This window comes from Odocoileus virginianus, chromosome 26, assembly GCF_023699985.2.
Source record: "Odocoileus virginianus isolate 20LAN1187 ecotype Illinois chromosome 26, Ovbor_1.2, whole genome shotgun sequence".
Taxonomy (NCBI): Eukaryota; Metazoa; Chordata; class Mammalia; order Artiodactyla; family Cervidae; genus Odocoileus; species Odocoileus virginianus.
The window spans coordinates 40,843,390-40,865,883 of NC_069699.1; the positions used below are offsets into that span (position 1 = coordinate 40,843,390).

Sequence of the window (22,494 nt, forward strand, 5' to 3'; positions counted from 1 at the left end):
GTGTCCCCCATCCCGAACCCCCTTCCCACCTCCCTCCCCATCCCGTCCCTCTGGGCTTTGAGAGCTCTGTTTCATGCAAGTTGATGGGTTCTTAATGAGAACAAATAGTAGCCCAGTCAGTAATCAAACAGACTTCACGGAATCTTGACAGCCATGTTGGTGCCTCTCCATGGGGTGTCCTATCTTTAAGTTTAAATGTTTCAAGGTATCTCTCTCTGTTCCCAGTTTCCCAGCCTCCTGGATCTGTCTCTATTCTGGCCTATAGCAGTTGAGAGTTGTTTAAATTCGGTAGTGGGATTTTTTTTTTTCTTCCATTTTACCAGGTTTCTTCTACTTACGTCCAGTTCTAGATGATGTCTGCCTCCTCAGTATACTTTCTCACTAGACAGACCCTCACTAACAAGTAAAGTAAAAATCTCAGATGGCACCTGTCTGCTCCGGGTCAGCTTTCCCTAGTACATCTGCAAAACTGTTTTCTGTCCATTGAAGTCAATCTTTGTATCATGGGGCATTTTGACCAGGCTCCAGAGGCAGGACTGAGCATACTATGCCCTTCGCCAATCTAGGGTTGGCCCCTAGATTTGCCAGTTGCCACGCAAAGAGTCAGACACAATTGAGCGACTGAACTCTACAACAAAACCTGGAATCTATGCCATTTCCTACACAGACCCTTTCCCTGGCCCCATATCGCTTTGAAGCAGATCCCAAACATCGTAACATTTTATGTCCCTTATTTCATGGTATTAATGGTCCAGGAAAGTTTGTGTTATGTTCAGGATAATTTGTTTGGAAAGCTAAGAGGATAAAATGTAGTAGGATAGGTTTCACTCACAGAAAAGGTGAGTCAGAGATACTCTCTGCTTACCAGGAGAGGACCCTGCGTCCCCAGCTACAAGGAAGGGGTACAAATCGAGCCAGTGCTGTCTGGCAGAGCCTGAAGACTATCTGAGTATGCCTGTGAGAGACGCCCTGCTTAGGAGTGTCATCTCTGGGTATGTCTCAGCAGAAGGCTGAGGCTGAAGACCACTGGCCCAGGACATGGCCCATATGAAGCCAGCTCTGGCCCCTGCACCAAATACGGTCCACTTCCAATGGCCCTTAAGCTATTTGTTTCAGTGGCATGACATAGTATTGCCCCCGTCTTAAAAAAATCAGTTTTTTTTTTTTTTAAGAATCTGATTTCTAACCCTGATTTTTAACTCAGTAGTACTTGGACATAGAGCTCAGGATCAAAACATTGTAAATGTTGCCTGGTGTACTAAAGATACTGTTAGAAAACAGTATTTTGGAAATTATTTTTCTAGAATCTTCTACATACAAATGGCTAACAAACACACGAAAAGATGCTCAGCATCACTCATTATCAGAGAAATGCAAATCAAAACCACAATAAGGTACCATCTCACGCAGGTCAGAATGGCTGCTGTCAAAAAGTCTATAAACAATAAATGCTGGAGAGGGTGTGGAGAAAAAGGAACCCTCTTACACCGTTGGTAGAAATGCAAACTAATACATTATGGAGAAAGTGTGGAGATTCCTTAAAAAACTGGAAATAGAACTGCCATATGACCCATCAATCCCACTGTTGGGCATACACACCGAGGAAACCAGAATTGAAAGAGACACGTGTACCCCAGTGTTCATCACAGCACTGTTTATAATAGCTGGACGTGGAAGTACCTAGATGTCCATCGGCAGATGAATGGATAAGAAAGCTGTGGTACATTTACACCATGGAATATTACTCAGCCATTAAAAAGAATACATTTGAATCAGTTCTAATGAGGTGGATGAAACTGGAGCCTATTATACAAAGCGAAGTAAGTCAGAAAGAAAAACACCAACACAGTATATTAACACATATATATGGAATTTAGAAAGATGGTAATGATGACCCTATATATGAAACAGCAAAAAAGACACAGACATAAAGAACAGTCTGTTGGACTCTGTGGGAGAAGGCAAGGGTGGGATGATTTGAGAGATTAGGATTGAAACATGTATATTATCATATGTGAAATAGAGTGCCAGCCCAGGTTGGATGCATGAGGCAGGGTGCTCAGGGCTGGTGCACTGGGATGACCCTGAGGGATGGGATGGGGAGGGAGGTGGGAGGGGGCTTCAGGATGGGAACACATGTACACCCATGGCTGATTCATGTGAATATATGGCAAAAACCACCACAATATTGTAAAGTAATTAGCCTCCAATTAAAATTTAAAAAAATTTCTAGAATCTTCTGTAGTGTCCTCTACTGAGCAAAATACTTGATTGAAAATTGGAGAATCTCCAACAAAACTCATATTCCTTTTTCTAATGAACAGGGGGAAAAAGAGGGGGCCTCAGGCCCTCAAGAACGGTTTCTCTATTTTTTAATGGTTGAAAAAGGCAGAAGGATAATACTTTGGGACATGTGAAAATTATATGAAATTTGAATTTTAGTGTCTATAAATGAAAGCTTAATGGAACACAGCCACATTCACTTATTTACATACTGTTTATGGCTGATGGTAGAGATGAATAGTTGTGACAGAGGCTAGACAGCCCTCAAAGTCTGAAACGTTTAGCCATCTGTCCCCTCACTGAAAAACATCACCAAACCCTAAAGTAGGGCATGGGCTCTGGAGCCAGCCTGCCTACATTTAAATCCTAGCCATCTTTTTTTTTAGCTTTCCCTGTCTTTATTTTATTTTTATTTTTTTTTTGCTTTCCCTGTCTTTAAAATGATGATCACAATAGTGGCTACCTTGCAGAGATCTTGGGCTTCCCTGATAGCTCAGTTGGTAAAGAATCCGCCTGCAGTGCAGGAGACTCCGGTTCGATTCCTGGGTCAGGAAGATCCCCTGGAGAAGGGATAGGCTACCCTCTCCAGTGTTCTTGGGCTTCCATTGTGACTCAGCTGGTAAAGAATCTGCCTGCCATACAGGAAACCTGGTTTCAACCCCTGGGTTGGGAAGATCCCCTGGAGAAGGGAAAGGCTGCCCACTCAAGTATTCTGGCCTGGAGAATTCCATGGACAGTCCATGGGGTCTCAAAGAGTCAGACATAACTGAGTGACTTTCACTTTTGCAGAGATGTTAGGAGAAATAAATTACTAATTATCTGTAAAGCATAGAGAAGAGTCCCTGCAATGACTATGCACTCATTATTCTTAGTTAATACTGCTAGAGCTTTTCCATCACCCACAGATCAAAACTTCCTGTTTAAAACATGAGGATGATGAAAGCCTCCTAGAGGGTTCAGGGTGGGTGACACATGATGCCTGGGTGTGCAATTCCCAGCACATCTCCTGTCTCACAGATGGAGCCCCAGAAAGGATTCCTGGTGTTTCTAAACATTTGAAAGACATTTAAAAAATAAAAAATTACTCCATCAACTCACGGACAGAAGCACCTGCCAGCACAGTTGCTTCTCACCTCTCCCTAGCTCCTGGCCAGAGGTAGAGCATCCAAGGGCAGTGTTGCCCTGCAGAGGAGTGGTCAGTTCTACATTAAAGGCTGCGTATCTGGCCCCTCCTGGGCCATGTTTGTGGCTCAGTAAAACCAGAGTGTCAGGGAAGCTTCAGAGGTGATGTGGAAGACCCTTCCACTGTTCTCCAACCCCACTCTGGCCACAGAAATGAGGTGTAGGGAGAATGAATGGTTTCCTGTATGCTGTGTCTGTTAGAATGGAACCTTTTTTTTGGAGGAATAAAAATAGTGCCAAATTATGTTGATATGATGGGCATTTTCTTACATTGCATATACTGTGCTTTGGTTTTTATGTCTTAGAGAGAAAAATGAAGAAAGGACAAAAACTGTATCCCCTAGGGAAGGATTATTAAAATATATTCAGTGAAATCTCACATTAAAAATAAAATTACATGCAGTGCTTTATTCTCTTTTGTTTGTAATTCAAGCACAAGAGACTTTTAAAATTGCTGAATCAATTCCTTTATGAAAAATATGACCTGTATGTCTTTCTTCATCCTCTCCTTCCCCTCTTCCCACCCTCTTCCTTCTTTTTTCCTCCCTTCCTTGTCCTCTAGAAAGATAAAGAGAAAATATTTGATAAAAGTCAGTACTCATTCATGATAAAAATTCACAGCAAACTTAGCATGGAAAGGAACTGCCTTACTTGATAAAGCATATCTCTTCCATGCGCTTAGCAAGTATAACTTAATGATGAAACCTTCATAATAATTACTTAATAATTAGGAATTAGACTGTGGTACCCACTCTCTCAGCTTGTAATGAACAATATATAGATAGTCCTAGCCAGTGCAATAAGATAAGAAAAAAAAAGGTGTGAAATATGGAAAACATGCAACAAGTCTGTTATTCAAGAAATACTGCCCACACTGCATTTTTCTTTTTTGCTTATTTTTTTTTAACCTCTTTAGTGAGATGCCCTCCTGTTCTGTCTTAAAATTGCAGGGTGAGGGTATAGTCTGCCCTTGAAAGTGGGTTTAGCAGTAACCTTGCCCAGCTTCATTTGGCAGCTGAGTTGTTGGATTAGGGAGCTTCTGCAAGTTATGTTCTGTCATCTCTCTATAAAGCCTAAAAGCATCCCTGGAATTGTATTTGCTGGTTCTCAGTACAGCTATTTAACTGGAATCTGGAAACATTTTCCCTGAGGGCTCTTTTTAGACAGTGGTAAAATGTAGCTGGAGACATACTGAGTAAATGGAAAAGAAAAATCAAATTAGGCCAAGAATGTTTTTAATCTCCTATTCTCACTGAAGCCCTCAAGGAGAACACCATAATTCATACTTCACTCTTGTGGGTCAGGCATAAAGCCTTCTCCATAGATCTAATAACCTGTAAATGTTCTGGTTTGAAATTGCACCTGCCCACTTTGCGGGATCAAGTGCATCGTGCAGCAATGGTTTTTGTTTCGATTTTTCATTACTTGGGAATGTCACATTGCCAGAGAGCAGCCCAGAATTTACTTCCAAGTGGGTGAAGCCTTAGGACAGGAGGTTTAATTACAATCTCATGTAGCAACACTGGGCACAAGCTGCAGAGGGGCCGACATTTGCACTGTGCGTTCCTCTTATAGCAGTGCAGAAAACACACAGCTGACCGGCTCATGTAAAATGGGCAGCAGAGTCAGCGGAGCCTTAGAAAAATGACACAGCAAGTGAAACAAAGCCGAATCTTCCCTCATCCCGCCAAGCATGCAAGGCTCCCTGCTCTCTTTTTAAAGCAAGATAACCCAGTTGGCATTTGCCCTTCAACCTCTCCAATTTGATATGGAACCTGTGACCCGGGAGCTTTAGCCATTAATAAATCAGAGACCTGGGAGTCAACAGGCTCTGAGGTACATGGCGGGAGTAAATGAGACCACATCCTGCTCCCCTAGGAAAACCCTCTTCTTCTCACTTGCTGCAATGCAGTTTGTGCCACCAAAGGTGGTATATCAAAACTCTGGCATTTCCAGCCAAAGCAGGAGCCATTTAGAAAAATTCTGGGGATGCTCAAGAGACTGTGCGTGCGTGTGTGTGTGTGTGTGTGTGTGTCTGTCTATTCAGTAAGCCTGCCGGTGGTGCAGCTCTGACGTAAAAAATATTTTAAAAATCCTCCTCTGGGCTCAGATACTCAAGAGCCAGGCACTGGACAGGGAGCATCCTTGAAGGACACTGTCACCTGGAAACAGAGGGGCAATCGGATCTTTGTCTTCAGCATTTACGTAATTATAATATGATATCTCTTGTGTTGAGAGATTCATCCTTTGCATTTTGGAACTAAGCCTTCCTGGTGTTCTGAGAGTTGCCTTCTGTCTGTTCAGCTCAGCATGCCAAGAGACTGGAGAAGTCCCCAGCAGCTCGGATGCATTCTCTGTCTTGGAAAAGTATTTGCTTTGAGGAACCATGAAGTCACTCCTGGCTACATCGTGCAATTGTTTTGTGCTTTTTAAACAGCCTTTAGATTTTTTTCTATTTGCCAGAAAGGTTGGGTCTGTTTCAGAGGAATCTTCTGTTTTCTAAGGCTGTCAAGGGCATAAAATGACATGAGAGTGTCTCAGCAGAACTCCAGATTCAGGCAAGATTTTTCCAAGCACCTACTATGTTCAAAACACCTTGCAGGGATATTCTGGAGAATCTTAACTCTCAAAACTTTGAAGGCAATGGCTGAAAAAGAAAGATGAACACCTTCAGGCTCCCTCTGGAAATGGTTGAGTTTCAGCACAACCACTGGCAAGTGTGGCTTTTTCCATCAAAATTTGGTGTCTTCATGTGCTGTCCAGCATCTCCTGCAGGTCAGATGGAGCTTAGGAAGACAAGGGTAACTGTTCTCTTTGTCAAGTGTTTTGTCTGTCATCCCTCTCTTATCCACAGCCTCTTGTTTTTATTTATGTAACTGTAATCTGCAGAGTCATTGGTTTAGGTAGGCTCCCCCACCCATCAGTTTCGTTTGGGGTAACTTGCAGATTTGCGCATGTTTTATGTGGTGATAATTTTCATAACTTGTGGCTAGGTATACTATAAAAACTAGTGCTCATGGTAGGGTTGTCTCTCTGTATATTTTCTTTTTGCTGTCTAGTTGTTATAAGTATTAATATGTGCATTTCAAATATACTGTAGGTACGCAGAGGCTTTCTTAACAGCCTAGTAATAGAATAACTTATTTAAAATGTTTTTTTTTTTAATTTGGTGTACTAAAAGAAAGAGTGAGTCTCTGTGCTTTAGAAAAGCCATTGCATATTAGAAATTTGGACAGTGGCTTCAGGCAAGGTGGAGAAAAGGTTTTTTAAAAAGATGAAACCAGAAGCGTCAAAAGACAACCGCCCGACAAGGTCATTGGATGGGAAATTGGAGGCAGCTTTTGTCTGCAGGAGGGGTTGGAGAGAGTGACTCTCTTAAGTGGGAGCCTCTGATTTAAAAGCTGGCAGACACCATTGGGGTGAAGGAATTTGCCTATTTGCTGTCTGCTCAGACACTGCCTCTGTTGACCGCATCCCCCCCCACCCCGACTATTTACCCTTCCCTGGCTCACCAGTCACCTTCACACAGCAGGAGTGAGATGGGTACCATTTCCATTCTACAGAGTGGTATGCAGTCAGCAGCTCATGGAATGAGACATGACTGTGTGGTGGAGTTACATTCTCTTTGGAATTGACCTTGACAGTTTCCTTTTTTTTTTTTTTAACCCTAGGAGCCTAGTAATAAACGAGTCAAACCTCTTTCCAGAGTCACATCCCTTGCCAACCTCATCCCACCTGTGAAGGCCACGCCGTTAAAGCGCTTCAGCCAAACCCTGCAGGTAAGGACACGGTCGGCTCATGTTTGCAAAAAAAACCCTGTTGTGTGGGAAGAGACACCTCTGTCCAACCTGAACGTCCCCTGGTTTCAGTCTGACCTAAATCAATGCTTATTATTTGAGTAGAGGAGAGCAGGTGATCAGACTGAAAGAGAAAGAGATGTTTTAAAGTTGGTGTCAGACAGAGTCTTTCAAGGTGTAACTGGAGGCATCCTCTCTGTTGGGTCTTTGCTCACAGTTCTGTTCCAGAGATCCCATCCAGATGTACTTTCATAGGTGTCCGTTTGGTCCTAAAATATCTATGTGCCTCCCAAGAAGACCAGCACCTGGCCTCAGATGGAGGGTAAGAGAGCCTAGTGGCTTCGACGAGTGGCTTAGAGCCTAGCAGCATGTGAGGAGAAACTCAGTCCACCCACTCATTTCTTATGGCCCTGGAGCTGAGAATGGTTTCTGCTTTTTGAATTGGCTGCGGAAAAACAGTCCAAAGAGGAATATTTCATAACCCATGAAGATGATTGGAAATTGCAGTGTCTGTAGCTGAAGTTGTGCGGGCACACAGACGTGCCTAAGTGTCAACGTGTTGTCTGTAGCTGCCATGACCCTACAAAGGCAGAGTCAAGTAGTTGTGACCCCAACCATATTGCCCACAACACCAAAAACATTTACTATTGAACCTGTTAGAGAAAATGTTTGTTGCTCCCTGACTGAGGAAAAGGGCCTGGGAGTAGAAGTATCTCACTTCTGGCCTTGGCTCTGTCCCTCAAAGAGTTTGTCCCCTTGAGCGGGTAATGCCACACCTCTCTAGGTCTTGCGTTATTCCATGTGGATACACTGGGGATGGTGCTGCCAGCTCCTCTAGAGAATCACTGTGAAGACTTAAGAGGTATTACATTTAGAGGACCTAGCATGGTTCCTTGGCCCTTGGTTCGTAATCACTGACTTCCTAACCAGATAAGGTGTAAATATTAGCTACTGTAAAAATTCATTGGTTAACAGGTAGTTGTAGTTCTTGTTCATAAACTTCTGATAAAGTTTATCTTTTAAAGTGAAAATTGAGCTTTTTTTGTTTTTTTCCTTTCTCCAAAGGCCTTGGGCACCCAGTATGATAAAAATCCTTTTCATATCATGAAAAGGCTCACCTTGTTCAGCTGAGTAGACTTGAGTCCTCCAGTTCCTTCCATGTCCTGAATACTTTTGCTTAGCAATATTTTTTATCTTGACTTTCTGAGTCATTAAGAAAGTTGTGGGCCAGCACCCAAGGCAGGTCCCAAGCTGTGAACACCAATGATTTGAGAGCTGTTTGAAGTCTCCCTCACCCGCTCCTGTCCCTGCTGCCGCACCAAGCAGCCGAAACCCTTCCCTCCTCTTTCCTATCCACCCTCAGTGCTCGTCCCCTGCCCTGCGCAGTCCTCTCTTAGCTCCGCTAATATTTCTCCTGCGTGAAGACCTCATCTCATTAGCTATAGGCTTGGCTCTGTGCTGGAACCTCTGGGCTCCTGGCTATCCCCTGATCCCCTTTGTGGGAGAACAGAGGAGGAAAAAAAAAAAAAAGGTCATCCTGGGGAGCCAGATGAAGGGCTTTGAAGCTCATGAAGAAAAATGTGTTTACCTTCTCTCCCTGGTGACCAGTCTCTCAGCCCTCTGGCCAAGTTCATCACAGGCTTCCCCTGGAAGATTCATCACCGCCCTAGCCCCGCACATCTGGTCTTTCACTGAGTTCTGCTTTTCAAAAATTCTTCAGCCTGTCGATTGCCATTTCACCCTTTCCTTTCCATCTCAGTGGTGGTGGCTCGAGGTCACCGGAGTTACTTCCTCCCTTGATTACAGTCTCCGTGTTGCCCGCCGTCTCTTCCCCTTGTCTCTCCGAGGACAGTCCACCCTGTGCCCCAGGAAGGGCCTTGCTCACTCCACAAGTGTTTAGGCGGGCTCTTCCCCCTACCTTCATGCCACTTATATCCTAGATAGGGCTGCCTTCTGGTCACATCTGGCCCCCGGTTGTGTTTTGTTTGGCTGCACGTTGTTTTGAGCTCACATTTAGAAATCAAAAGAGTTCTCATAACAGTCTGGACTTCAGGCTTCTTTTGAGGAATTGGAACGCCTCGCAGTGCTGGGCCTGTGTTCTCACATGGCACTTATGAGCCATACCCAAGTATCCAGTCAGCATTCACCTACCGATGTCCCCACTTCTCCCAGCTATCCTCCCAACACCTGGCCTCTTCACTCAGCTTCATCAGCTTGCCTGGCCTGCAGGCTCCACATTTGTGCTCACGGTTCCTGGGAGAGCGCTGTCTATGCCTCCTCACCGCAGCCTAGCCCCAACACAAAGTGCATCTTCCATTGTCATTCCTTCAAAATCTTTCCTTTGGCTCCCCAGGAAACCTTTCATTTTTTTCTCTTATTTCTACCCTACACAGATCCCACACAGGGAACACTGCAGGAAATATTTAATCACTTTGCAAATTTGCCCTGACCTAGAGCACTGGGGCAAAGATAAATCGAGCCATGTCTGAAATCCAACAGACTGAGGCCAGACTTGAGGGGCTGGATCTGACATGTGGATATTGGTTTCTAAAACCTCAAAGATTTTTTTTGGCAAAATAATTTTTAACTTAACTTGTTTAAAATACCAGGATAAAGAGCTAATCCCAGGTTCTGTTTATTGGGCAGAAACAACCAGACAGAAACAGAATAATGATTCATAATGGTTATGTCCACAAACACAGAGAGAACTTGGACAGTGTCTTTATGTTGTGAGTGTGTCTTTGGTGGGGCTCAATAAATGGAAATACGCCCCTGAGGTTGTATGCAGAGTTAGACAGCTTCGTTTGCAGGATGGTCTGCAAAGCTTGGAGTATGCCATCTTGCCCCCGCCTATCTCCCTGTAAGTCACCTTGGCACATGCAGTGCGAATTCTGCAGAATTACTTTCAGTCCTAGCATCCCAATAATTGCCTCCTGGCTTTATTGCTTCCTTCCCCAGCTAGAGCGGGATAGGTGTTGATGTAGCCTGAGGAGCAGGGAGGATGGGCGAGGGGGCCCTAGAGGGAGTACTCATTGTGCCAGCTTCACGACCTTCCTCATTCTGCCTCTGGTGGTCCTCATGCCCCTTCTAAAATGGGAGAGACAGAAAAAGAAGCCACAGGGCGGCTCCAAACCTCTCGGCAGTCATTCATTCCTTACCCATATGTGTGTGTTCTTTTTCTCTGACTTCCCGAAACAGCACAGTGCTGGAATGGAGCAGCTTGCTTCTCTGTGCCAGTATCCTTGCCCCTGGCTCCTGGCCTTTAGAGATACTCATTCGGCCTCTCAGGATACATTTTTTATCGTAGGAGAAGAGATGACTTAGGCCCAAACCCAATGCTTTAATCGATAGTAGAACACTTAGACCCTGATGCTGGGAAAGATTGAAGGCAGAAGGAGAAGAGGGCAGCAGAAGATGAGGTGGTTGGATAGTATCACCGACTCAACGGACATGAGTTTGAACAAACTCCGGGAGATGGTGATGGACAGGGAAGCCTGGCGTGCTGCAGTCCGTGGGGTGGAGAAGAGGCAGACACGACTGAGTGACTGCACAGGAACAGAACACTGAGCAGGCCCCCCTCTGGCTTCCCAGGAGGCCGTCAGGAGAGCTCGGGGCTGGCAGCCTCTTCCAAAAAGGTTAAGGGCCGTGTCACAAATGTGAGTGGTCCTTGGAGCCACAGTTCAGGAAGACACTGCAGGACTTGTTCTCTGTGGCCTCCTCCCTACCCCCACCCCGTGCCCCTGTAGACCCGGGTCTTGGGCCCCAGCACAAAGGCGGCATTTGTGGAGGTCGGAGAGGGAGCGCCGACTGCATGGCGCTGCGTCCGCTTCTGCCCGGGGAGGTTAGCGCTGCTGGTCGACTGGAGCACAGATATCCGGATCCCTCCGTGCCTGTAGACCCCCTCCCTGGACTGCCCCGCTCTGGAAGGGCATGTGTGCCTTCCTCGTGTGCAGTGAGGAAGGCGGGAGGCGAGCTGCCTTGGCCGGTCAGTCGCTCGCCGAGGCCACCTCCCCCGTCACAGCTGCGTGGCTGGTGGACTCATTTGGGCTGAGTCCCGGGCTTGCTAGGATGCTGTGTTCCCTACACAGCAACTGAGCCCTCTGTTCTCTTTGAACTGTATTTCTTTTCCCTTATAAAAGTGGGTGTTCATTATGGAAAAATACAGAAAAGAGGAAAGAGAAAGATTCCACTCCCAAACAACCCCTGTTAATATTTTATAATTTCCTTTCAGTGTTATTCTAGGTCTGTCTATGAAGCTTAAACACTCTGAGCCTAATTTGGGGTTACTCACAGTCTGCCAGCCTTATCTTTGTGTTATCTGTTTACCTTTGGATTTATACGTCCCCCTTGCCACCCCCAGGGTCGGTGGATGACCAGTTTCTCTTGCATCTCTATCGATCTTTGCTTCACATATTTCCAAGCTGCACAGTTAGGTGTATAAAGGTTCCTCTTCATCTCCTGAAGGTTTTGTACCTTTTACTAAAGTTAAATGTTTCTATTTATTTCTTTTAATGCTTTTTGTATTGGGTTTTCTTTTGTTTTTGTCTTTTCGTGCATTTTACCTGCTCTTTCTTGTTCATCTCTTCTTTTCCCCTCCCTTTGTCACTTAGCTAGATGAAAGTTCTATTATGGCTTAAGGGAAATGTTATATCACAGTTAGAAAATATGATCTTAATTGACTATATATTATTTCAACATGATGTGATTTATTGTATATAACCAGTCTTCTATTAATGGATATTTATGTTGTAAATACTTTATATCAGATATAAAGTACTTATGTTGAATTTTTTAATGACATTTCTCCTATTTTTTAAAGTGCCTTCTATTTTGCTTTTTTTTTTCTGATTATATAACATCATAGTCAGAAAAGGGAATAAAAGTTCTTGTAATCCCATCTTCCCATCACCAAAAAACTTTTATTAATATTTTGGTATATACTCGGGCAGTCTTTTCTTTTACTATTAATATATACTTGAATTTGTACTTTTTAAAAACAAAATTATAATCATACTATTTTTAACTTGCTTTTGTCTTAACCGCATAAAGTAACTCATGGTATGGACCTTTTTTCTTGTCATTAAACTTTTTCATTATCTCTAGTTTTAAGAGATAATGGGTTCATATAGTGTTTAGTCTAAAGGATGTATGTTTACTCAATCACCCTTCTATCATTGAGCATTTCAGTAGTTTGCATTTTTCTGCCGTTATAGATAATCACAAATCTGAGCCATCTGATATCACTGTTAGACCTCTGATTTTTTTTACATAGGAGTGTAGTTGATTTCCAGTTCTGTGTCAGTTTCAGGTGTACGACAGCGTGATTCAGTCAGACATGTATATATATCCATTCTTTTTCAGATTCTTTTCCCATGTAGGTTATTACAGAATGTTGAATAGAATCTCCTGTGCTATATAGTAGATCCTTGTTGATTATTTTATATGTAGTCATGTGGATATGTTAATCCCTAACTCCTAATTTATCCCTGCCCCCTACCCCCACATTTCCCCTTTGTAACCATAAGTTTGTTTTTGAATTCCAGAAATCTGTTTCTGTTTTGTAAACAAGCTCATTTGTATCATTTTTTTTAAGATTCCACATACAAGTGATATCGTATGATATTTGTCTTTCTCTCTCTGACTTAAATCCATCCATAGTGTTGCAGGTGGCATTATTTTATTCTTTTTATGGCTGAGTAATATTTCATTGTATGTATGTACCACATCTTCTTTATTCATTCCTTTGTTGATGGACATTTAGGCTGCTTCCATGTCTTGGCTATTGTAAATAGTGCTGCAGTGAACATTGGAGTGAATGAATCTTTTCGAATTCTGGTTTTCTCTGAGAGTTTGCCCAGGAGTGGGATTGCTGGATCATACAGTAGTTCTCTTTTTAGTTCCCATTAGTGGTATAGATGGGTTCCCTTTTCTCCACACTCTCTCCAGCATTTATTGTTTGTAGACAATTTGATGATGGCCATTCTGACTAGTGAGAGGTGATACCTCATGATAGTTTTGATTTGCATTTCTCTGATAATTAGTGACATTGAGCATCAAGTCTCTACTTTTGATGTATATCTGTCTTGGACAGAATTGCTTCTCCATGTTCTCACATACTAATTCTAAACTCATAGTCATATTTCTCTCTCTGTTTGAGCAAGGGTGCAGGGGCTCCTGTTGGGTCTGAAATGGCTCAGAGATGATGAGGGTAAAAGGGAGAAAGGACAAATGAGGTTTGAGGAAGAAGTGTGGGAAGAAAAGCAGAAACCAAACTGCCTGTCTGGAAGGAAGAATGTAGCTGAGGACTAACTTGTGTTCCATGTTAAAGGGAACTCCTGAGTTTCTGCTGTTCCTGGAATAACAGTTTGACTATTGTAATAGTTGACTGTTGCAATTTAAAGCTTGTCATTTTACATTTCGTCCTAACATCTTTCATTAGTTCGGTATTTACAATGAGCCAAGTTCTGTGCCAGGTCCTTTATATTCATAGCCTCATTTTCAACTCTGCAGGGTAGGTTTCATCAGGACTTTATAGGGAAAAAACCTGAATGTTCCCAAGGTCATGCAGCCAGTCATGCTAGAGCTGGATTCTGTAGGGTTTGGCAATGCCTCTGCTGTGGTAGGCTTTTATAAAGTCAGTTTGGTCCTAAGAAAGCCTGCAGTTTGCCAGGATCTAAAAGTAATAACCAGATTTTCAGTCTGGAGAATCCTACCTCACTGCTGTTCCTTATGCTTTGTTTGCTTATGTGGTAGCGAGAGTCATCATTCCATTTCAGCCTGTGGAATATTTTACCTTTAGCGTTATTGTGCAGAAGCCATTTCTTTATGGCGCCCAGTGAAGATGGTCAGGCCACTTGCCCAAGGCTCTGGAAGACTTCCTAATTCCTGGCTGGCACTAAGCAAAGCATACGATATTTTCTCCACACCTGAAACAAATATTTTCTTCAGCTATCATTCACTTCTATTCAGAATGTCTCCTAACGAAAAAAAGGTTTGTCCTCATACTAGTCCTTTCAGGATTGTAAATTGGTCTAGTGCCGTTTACCATGCTTTTAATGTGCATTAATCTGAACTGGATACCATACTGTGATTTTGTTGATAGCACCACTTCTGACTCAGTGTTCATGGTCTTGCACATTTGTCTGCTGATTGTGTTTTCCCTTCTTTACTATCTCTTTATTATGGAAAATCTGGAAAATAAATGTAGAGAAGTATGAATATGAAAATAAAAATCCTCCATAGTCAGGGCTTCCCTGGTGGCTCAGTGGTTAAAAAAAAAAAAAAAAAATCCACCTGCCAGTGCAGGAGACACGGGTTTAATCCCTGATCTGGAAGGATCCCGTGTGCCTCACAGCAGCTGAGCCCTAGAGCCCATGGTCCACACAAGAGAAGCCACCGTGAGATGCCCTCACACAGCAGCTAGAGAGTAGCCCCCACTTGCCACAACTAGAGAAAAGCCCAAGCAGCAGACCCACCACAGCCAAAAATAAAAACAAATAAATAAAAAGCATCCATAGTCCCACCATTCAGGGGTAACCCGTTATCATTTTGTATTTTAAATAGTGATCTTTCTTCTCTTCCTTAACTCTACTTGTGAGACTTTCCTATTTTCATTATGCATTTCTAAAAAAGAATGTTTTTTCCAAGTTTTATTGGCATATAACTTGACATACAGCTATTTGGTGTAAGTTTAAAGTATACAGCATAATTTGATTTGTATGAATTGTGAAATGATTCCCACAATGAGTTAACATCCATCATCTCATATAGATACAAAGAAAATAAAACAGTATTCTTTCAGGAAGAATGCTTTACAGATTTGCATGTCATCCTTGTGTGGGCCCTTCTCTGCATGGCTCTGCCCTTGGTAAATGAGCTGCCTAAATGAGCACAGAAGAATGCTTTTAACAACCATGCAATATTCCATTGTGTGATTACACTGTAATTTATTGAACTAATCCCTATTGTCAGGTATTTTAGGCTCTTTCCACATCTTTTGCTTTTATAGTGTTTTCTCCTCCTAAAAGTTACTTTAGTGGAGGTCCCATGTAGAGGTATTTAGTCCAAGGAATTTAGGCGTGTGTCTGCTGTTTGCTGATAAATGAAGTCGTATAAACAAGTGCTGATGGTGGCAGTCAGTGGTGTAATAACATGATAGTCACACCCTCGCCCTACGATCACCTACTGGGCACCTGGCCAAACCCTTGATACGCTTTATCTTATCAGATCCTCACCACTACTTTGTGAGGCGTTTATTGCTATGTCCCTTCCCTTTTACAGACAATCTGCCCCCAGTGCAGGAGATGTGGTTCAATTACTGGGTCAGGAAGATCCCCTGGAGAAGGACATGGCAACCCACTCCAGTATTCTTGCCTGGGAAATCCCATGGACCGAGGGGCCTGGTGGGCTACAGTCCGTGGGGTCGCAAAAGAGTCAGACACAACTGAGTGACTGAAACGATTTACAGGTAAAGAAACTGAAATCCAAAGAGACGTCTGAGGTCCCTCAACCGTTGAAGTGACTTGACGTCAGGTCTGTTTTACTCCACAGCCTGTGTTCTTAACCCATGTTTTGGAGTTTCCTAGTTGAAAGGCTAGACTCAGTTCTCTTCCAGCATGTACCTGTGCCAGTCACTTAATCCTCTGGTACTTGGATTTCTTATCTGTTAAAAGGGGGCAAAATATGAGAACCTGTCCAATGCCTCTGTCAGGAGTAGTATGTGACGCATGTGAAGTCGCTCAGTCGTGTCTGACTCTTGCATCCCCGTGGACTGTAGCCTCCCAGGCTCCTCTGTCCATGGGATTTTCCAGGCAAGAGTACTGGAGTGGGGTGCCACTTCCTTCTCCAGAGGATCTTCCCGACCCAGGGATCGAACCCAGGTCTCCTGCACTGTAAGATGATGCTTTACCATCTGAGCCACCAGGGAAGTCCGGTCAGGATTAGAATGAGAGGCAAGTGTGATAGCGGCTTCATAGCTGATACATGTTATTTCTCAACCTTGATGCTGGGAAGGACTGGGGTCAGGAGGAGAAGGGGACAACAGAGGATGAGATGGCTGGATGGCATCACCGACTCGATGGGCATGAGTTTGAGTAAACTCCGGGAGTTGGTGATGGACAAGTAGGCCTGGCGTGCTGCGATTCATGGGGTCGCAAAGAGTCGGACACGACTGAGCGACTGAACTGAACTGAACTCTAATCAAATTTTATAAGCGAGTCTGCTCCAGGACACTGAGAACATTTCCCCACTCCCCACCACTACCACTGTACTTTCTGGCTTAATCCCTTGTAGTAGCAACACAGACACATGTTTTCCTCTTACGGTCCCACCCTAACCTCTAATCCATTTAACAGTAGGCCCTCTGCTACAAAATAGCAGGGTCAGTGTAGAGGATTTCCCTGGCTCCATCTCTTTATTGGAGTGCGTTATCTTTGGCCATAGAGACCTTCTGTTTTGGGAAAAGGACAAGGGAGTGCCCCACTGAACAGGGAGCATTAACAAACCAAATCTGTTCCATCATGCCTAACATGCCAGGTCTACATTTCCTCTGACATGTGTAAAGGCGGCCGCTTTTTCCCCACCTCCAGCATCTTTTCCGTATACCCAGCCCAGGCATAAACATGAGCACCCATTTCCTAAATCTGCAGTATCTGTGCCTGCTATGGCCATTGTTATTGTAGCTGCCAGTAGTTATGAGCTTTGGGTTTTTGATTTGCTGGGCCAGTTTCCCTCATGGAAACTCTTGCTTGTCCTGGAACATTTTTCATTCCAGGCCCAAATTCTCCACAATGAGGGGTATCGCCGTGCATGTTTCTGTTTTGTATCCAGTCCCTCCCAGGGATGAGTCCCTTACTTTGAAGTGAGCCTCTCCTGGTCACCCTGTATTCCTGGCATTGAGTGGTTAGAGGTGAGGATCATATTAAACATCCTGTGCTACCCAGGATAGCCCCTCACAACAAAGGCTGTTCTGGCCCAAGTCAGTGGTGGCAAGATGGGGAGTCTCTGCCACAGGCCAAGAAGTAGCTTGACCCTCATCTGTTTGGGCACACACATCCCATCATGCTTAAATCTTACCCTCGAGGAAGCAGGGTAGTTTATTGGTTAAAAATTGTAAAGGTATGGGGGGAGCTGGACTTAAATAAACCAGACATGGGTTGTCATCCTGAGTTCACTGTTGACCTGGTTTAAATTGGACCACCATTCATCAGCTACATGACCTTCAGCAAAGCATCACCCTCTCTGAGCCTCAAGTTCCCTCGTCTGTAAATAGGGTAAGAATCCTCACCTTTTGGACAGAGAGGGAGATTAAAGCCCCCCTCACATGCTAGCAGTGAGATTCCCTCATTAAGCAAAATTGTTGAGGACCCACCATGTACCCGTGCAGATGAATTCATCAGTGAATAGAATGGATGGAGATCCTTGGCCTTCAAGGAGCTTACCTTCCACTGGGAGGAAACAGACACGTCAGGATCAACCTAGTAAGTGATGCCCAGAGCACATGGTCACACAAGAGCCAGAGCAGGGAGGTGGGCCGAGGCGGGGCACTGGAAGGCGTGTGGCTGTTCTCCTCTCTCAAGGCAGCCTCCTCTTTGGGTTTTTTGTCCCAGCAGCAGTCACCTTGCTCTCCCCTAGCTCCAGTCCTTTCATCTGATTTTGTTGGGCTGTACCAGTGACTGTGAGGGTGTGATCAGCCCCACCCATGAGCATGGCTCAGGGCTGGTTGGCTGTAAGCTGCCTCCAGGGCCAGTCAGCTGCTGACCACACACCTGTCTGGCATTCTTTATTTCTTTGGTATTCTTTCTTTCAGCATCCTTCCCCCCTTCCAAGTGGAGTTTTAAAAAGACAAAATGTTTGTTTTAGTCCATCCTAATTAAATTGCTACACAATTGCGCTCATCTCACACACTAGCAAAGTAGTGCTCAAAAATTCTCCAAGCAAGGCTTCAACAATACGTGGACCGAGAACTTCCAGATGTTCAAGCTGGATTTAGAAAGGACAGAGTAACCATAGATCAAATTGGCAGCATCTGTTGGATCATCGAAAAATCAGGAGAGTTCCAGAGAAACATCTACTTCTGCTTTATTGACTATGCCAAAGCCTTTGACTGTGTGGATCACAACAAACTGTGGAAAATTCTTAAAGAGAGGGGAATACCAGACTACCTTACCTGCCTCATGAGAAATCTCTGTGCAGGTCAAGAAGCAACAGTTAGAACTGGACATGGAAACCATGGACTGGTTCTAAATTGGGGAAAGAGCACATCAAGACTGTATATTGTCATCCTGTTTGGTTAACTTCTTTGCAGAGTACTTCATGTGAAATGCTCGACTGGTTGAAGCACAAGCTGGAATCAAGATTACCAGGAGAAATATCCATAATTTTTTATATATGCAGATGATACCACCCTTATGGCAGAAAATGAGGAACTGAAGAGCCTCTTGATGAAAGTGAAAGATGAGAGTGAAAGAGCTGGCTTAAAATTCAACATTAAAAAACAAAGATCTTGGCATCCGGTCCCATCACTTCATGGCAAATAGATGGGGAAACAATGGAAACAGTGACAGACTTAATTTTGGGGGGCTCCAAAATCACTGCAGATGGTGACTGCAGCCATGAAATTAAAAGACGCTTGCTCCTTGTAAGAAAAGCTATGACCAACCTAGACAGCTTATTAAAAAGCAGAGACATTACTTTGTCAACAAAGATCCGTCTAGTCAAGGCTACGATTTTTCCAGTAGTCTTGTATAGATGTGCGAGTTGGACCATAAAGAAAGCTGAGCACCGAAGAATTGATGCTTTTGAACTGTGGTGTTAGAGAAGACTCTTGAGAATCCCATGGAAGCAAGGAGATCAAACCAGTCAATTGCAAAGGAAATCAGTCCTGAATATTCATTGTAAGGACTGATGTTGAAGCTGAAGCTCCAACACTGTGGCCACCTGATGCGAAGAACTAACTGACTGGAAAAAATCCTGATACTGGGGAAGATTGAAGACAGGAGGAACAGGGGACAACAAAGGATGAGATGGTTAGATGGCATCACCAACTGGATGGACATGAGTTTGAGCAAGCTCTGGGAGTTGGTGATGGACAGGGAGGCCTGGCATGCTGTAGTCCATGGAGTCGCAAAGAGTCAGACACAGCCGAGTGACTGAACTGAATTAAAGGTGTAAATCAGTAGTTTGCTTAATCAAAGAGCCACTCACTCTTTATTCCTAAAACTGGGCAAATGAATGCCCTCTTCTTAACTTGAACTCTAAGAAGGCTGGATCCCATCTCACCGAAACCTCCCCACAATGCATGATTTGCCTGTAAACAGCAGGTACATGCATAGTAAGTCACTTCAGTCATGTCCAACTCTGCAACACTATGAAGAGTAGCCCAGCAGGCTTCTCTGTCCATGGGAGTCTCCAGGTAGGAATACTGGAATGGGTTGCCATTTCCTCCTCCAGGGGATCTTCCTGACTCAGAGATCGAACTCAAGTCCCTTATGTCTCCTGCATTGGCAGGCAGTTTCTTTACCACTAGCACCACCTGGGATGCCCAAGTAGCAGGTGCAACCCCTACAGTGGAAAGAGCTCATATTTGGACTCACACAGATCTAGTTTTGATCCTGAGCAGATAACCTAGCCTTCCTGAGCCGTGGTTTACTCATAAGTAAAATGGGAATAAACTCCCACCTTGCAGGGTGCTTGTGAGGATCGGAGAGAACTTATGAGAAGTGCTAAGAAGGGGCAGGTATTTAACAGCCTCTCTGTGATCTGTGGGCTTCCCTGATAGCTCAGTTAGTAAAGAATCCACCTGCAACGCAGGGGACTCCAGTTCAATTCCTGGGTCAGGAAGATCCCCTGGAGAAGGCATAGGCTCCCCACTCCAGTATTCTTGGGCTTCCCTTGTGGCTCAGCTGGTAAAGAATCCACCTGCAATGAGGAGACCTGGATTCAATCCCTGGGTTGGGAAGATCCCCTGGAGAAGGGAAAGGCTACCCACTGCAGTATTCTGGCCTGGAGATTTACATGGACTGTGTAGTCCATGGGGTCGCAAAGAGTTGGACACAACTGAGCGACTTTCAGTTTTACTTTTCTGTGATCTATGTGGTGAACTTCACCCCTGCCCCTTCCCCTTTAGCCCCCGAGCCTAGCAGCTGGGTTCGAAGGAAACACAAAGCCAGGAATTCTTAGAGATAGGGCTCACCTAGTATAGCTCACCTGTCTGTTTTTTTCCCTTAAACTGCAACAATAGAAAATATCCAACTGTGGGAAATTTTTCAATAAAAACATAAAAATATGTTCAATCCTATGTTCAGAACATGAAACTGAAATTAAGATGTATTTTTTCCCCGTCAGATTGATAATATCATGTTGATGAGTGTGTAGGAAAGGAACTATCATATGCCTTCCTGGAGACTATCAAGTTGAACAGACTATTTGAAGGTCAGTTTGGCAGTACATATCAAACGTTAAGAAGTGGATACTTCTCAGACCAAGGAATTCTATTTAAGGAATCTGCCTTACAGAAATACCAGCACAGATACCTAAAGGATGTTCACTGAGTCAAATACTAGCCAGACACTGGAAATGATTTTAATGTCCGTCAGTTGTAGGTTGATTAAATCCATGTGGTTTATCCAGATTATGAGACACTAATACTGTAGCCATTAAAAAGAATGGGTGACTTAAGAGGTACTGCTGCTAAGTCACTTCAGTCATGTCCGACTCTGTGCAACCCCATCCCTGGGATTCTCCAGGCAAGAGTACTGGAGTGGGGTGCCATTGCCTTCTCCGCTTAAGAGATACAAACTATATAAAATAAATAAGCTACAGGGATATATTGTACAGCACAGGGAATATTGCCAATATTTTATTTGAATTACTATGTTGTATACCTGAAACTAATACAATATTGTAAACCAACTGTACCCCAATTTAAAAAAAAAGATTGGAGACCCAGAGGAATCAGGTGGAGAGGGAGGTGGAAGGGGGGATCGGGATGGGGAATACATGTGACTCCATGGCTGATTCATGTCAATGTATGACAAAACCCACTGCAATGTTGTGAAGTAATTAGCCTCCAACTAATAAAAATAAATGAAAAGAAAAAAAAAAAGTTAAAATAAATAAATAAAAGATTGGGTGACTTCAGGGTGATGAAAATGTTTTCAAACTAGAGGTAGTGGTTGCGTGACACTGTGAATGTACTTAAGTCCACTGACTTGTTCACTGTAAAAGTGGTTAATTTTATATGATGTGCCTTGTCCCTGCATAAAGTCTTCTTTTTTTTTTTTAATTCTTTTTTTTAAGAGTGAGTCATAACATGGAGAGACATGCTGTTGAGTGAAAAGAGAAGACGTCGTGTTTTCTGTGAATGTTAGCAAATGCATAGAGAAGGTTCAGAGAGATGTCAAACTTACAGCAGTCACTTCTAGAAAGTGGACTTAGAAAAATGAGGGGATTGGTACTTAATTTTATATACTTATACATGAAAATTCAAAGTTAGCATACAAGACTTTCAACCTGGTGGTGGAGAGGGGAAATTTGAAGTTGGTCAGGGACTGAAAACGTAACAAAGAAGGCGGTTGATGCCCTCAAGTGAAAGTGGAAAACGTCTTTCATTTTGAATCTTCCTTTTCGTGTTTTCCTCTCCTTCTGCTCTGCAGTTCCCGCCCCAGCTGGCATCAGAGCCGCAAACTGAGATGAGAGAGTCTCTTGATGACTCACTTTGCTTGTTGTGACCTTCTGTGCCTGTAGCTAATTGATTTTTAGTGCTGGAGGCATCTGCGCGCAGTAGTCTGGTCACTGTTTATTATAAGGGCCTGTTTTCAAGAGATCCCAAGGATTTGCAAGATACTGTTAGTGAACTGTATTTGGAGCAAGTGCTTTCTTGGCCAGCCCTGGGCTGGTCCAGCGATTGTGAGCTCACCCATGAGCCCAGAAGCTCACAGACACCTGTGCCAGCCTGCAGAACTGTGGTGCTGTTTGAAGCATCCTGCTTCCAGGAAGTTGTGGTCATACTCTGAAGCCCCTTGGCAGTCTCTTTTTAAATTTGTCATTTACTCATTTTTCTCAATTGATGAAAAATTATAAACTAGGTAAAAAAAAATCAGACAAAAACAGTAGAATTTTGTGGCATTCCTTCTGTATCTTCGCTCATGTGCACTTTATAATTATAAAGTGTTCGTGTACAGATTTGAATTCTGATTTTATTTTGACTTACAAAGAAGGGAGTTTTAGCTGT

The 22,494-nt window shown here is 43.7% G+C and overlaps 1 protein-coding gene across 5 annotated transcripts in view; it reads left to right on the top strand.

Moving 5' to 3' along the window:
* ARHGEF3 (Rho guanine nucleotide exchange factor 3) overlaps positions 1–22,494 on the top strand; it is a 305,770-nt gene that overhangs the window by 254,271 nt on the left and 29,005 nt on the right. For 4 of the 5 annotated variants that reach the window (XM_070455882.1, XM_070455883.1, XM_070455880.1 and 1 more), the window contains one exon: positions 7,137–7,244. In XM_070455882.1, the coding sequence (XP_070311983.1) occupies positions 7,137–7,244 (108 nt within the window). Of the gene's footprint in view, positions 1–5,580; positions 6,267–7,136; positions 7,245–22,494 lie in introns of those variants that run through there. The other variant, XM_020887462.2, reaches the window with a different exon arrangement.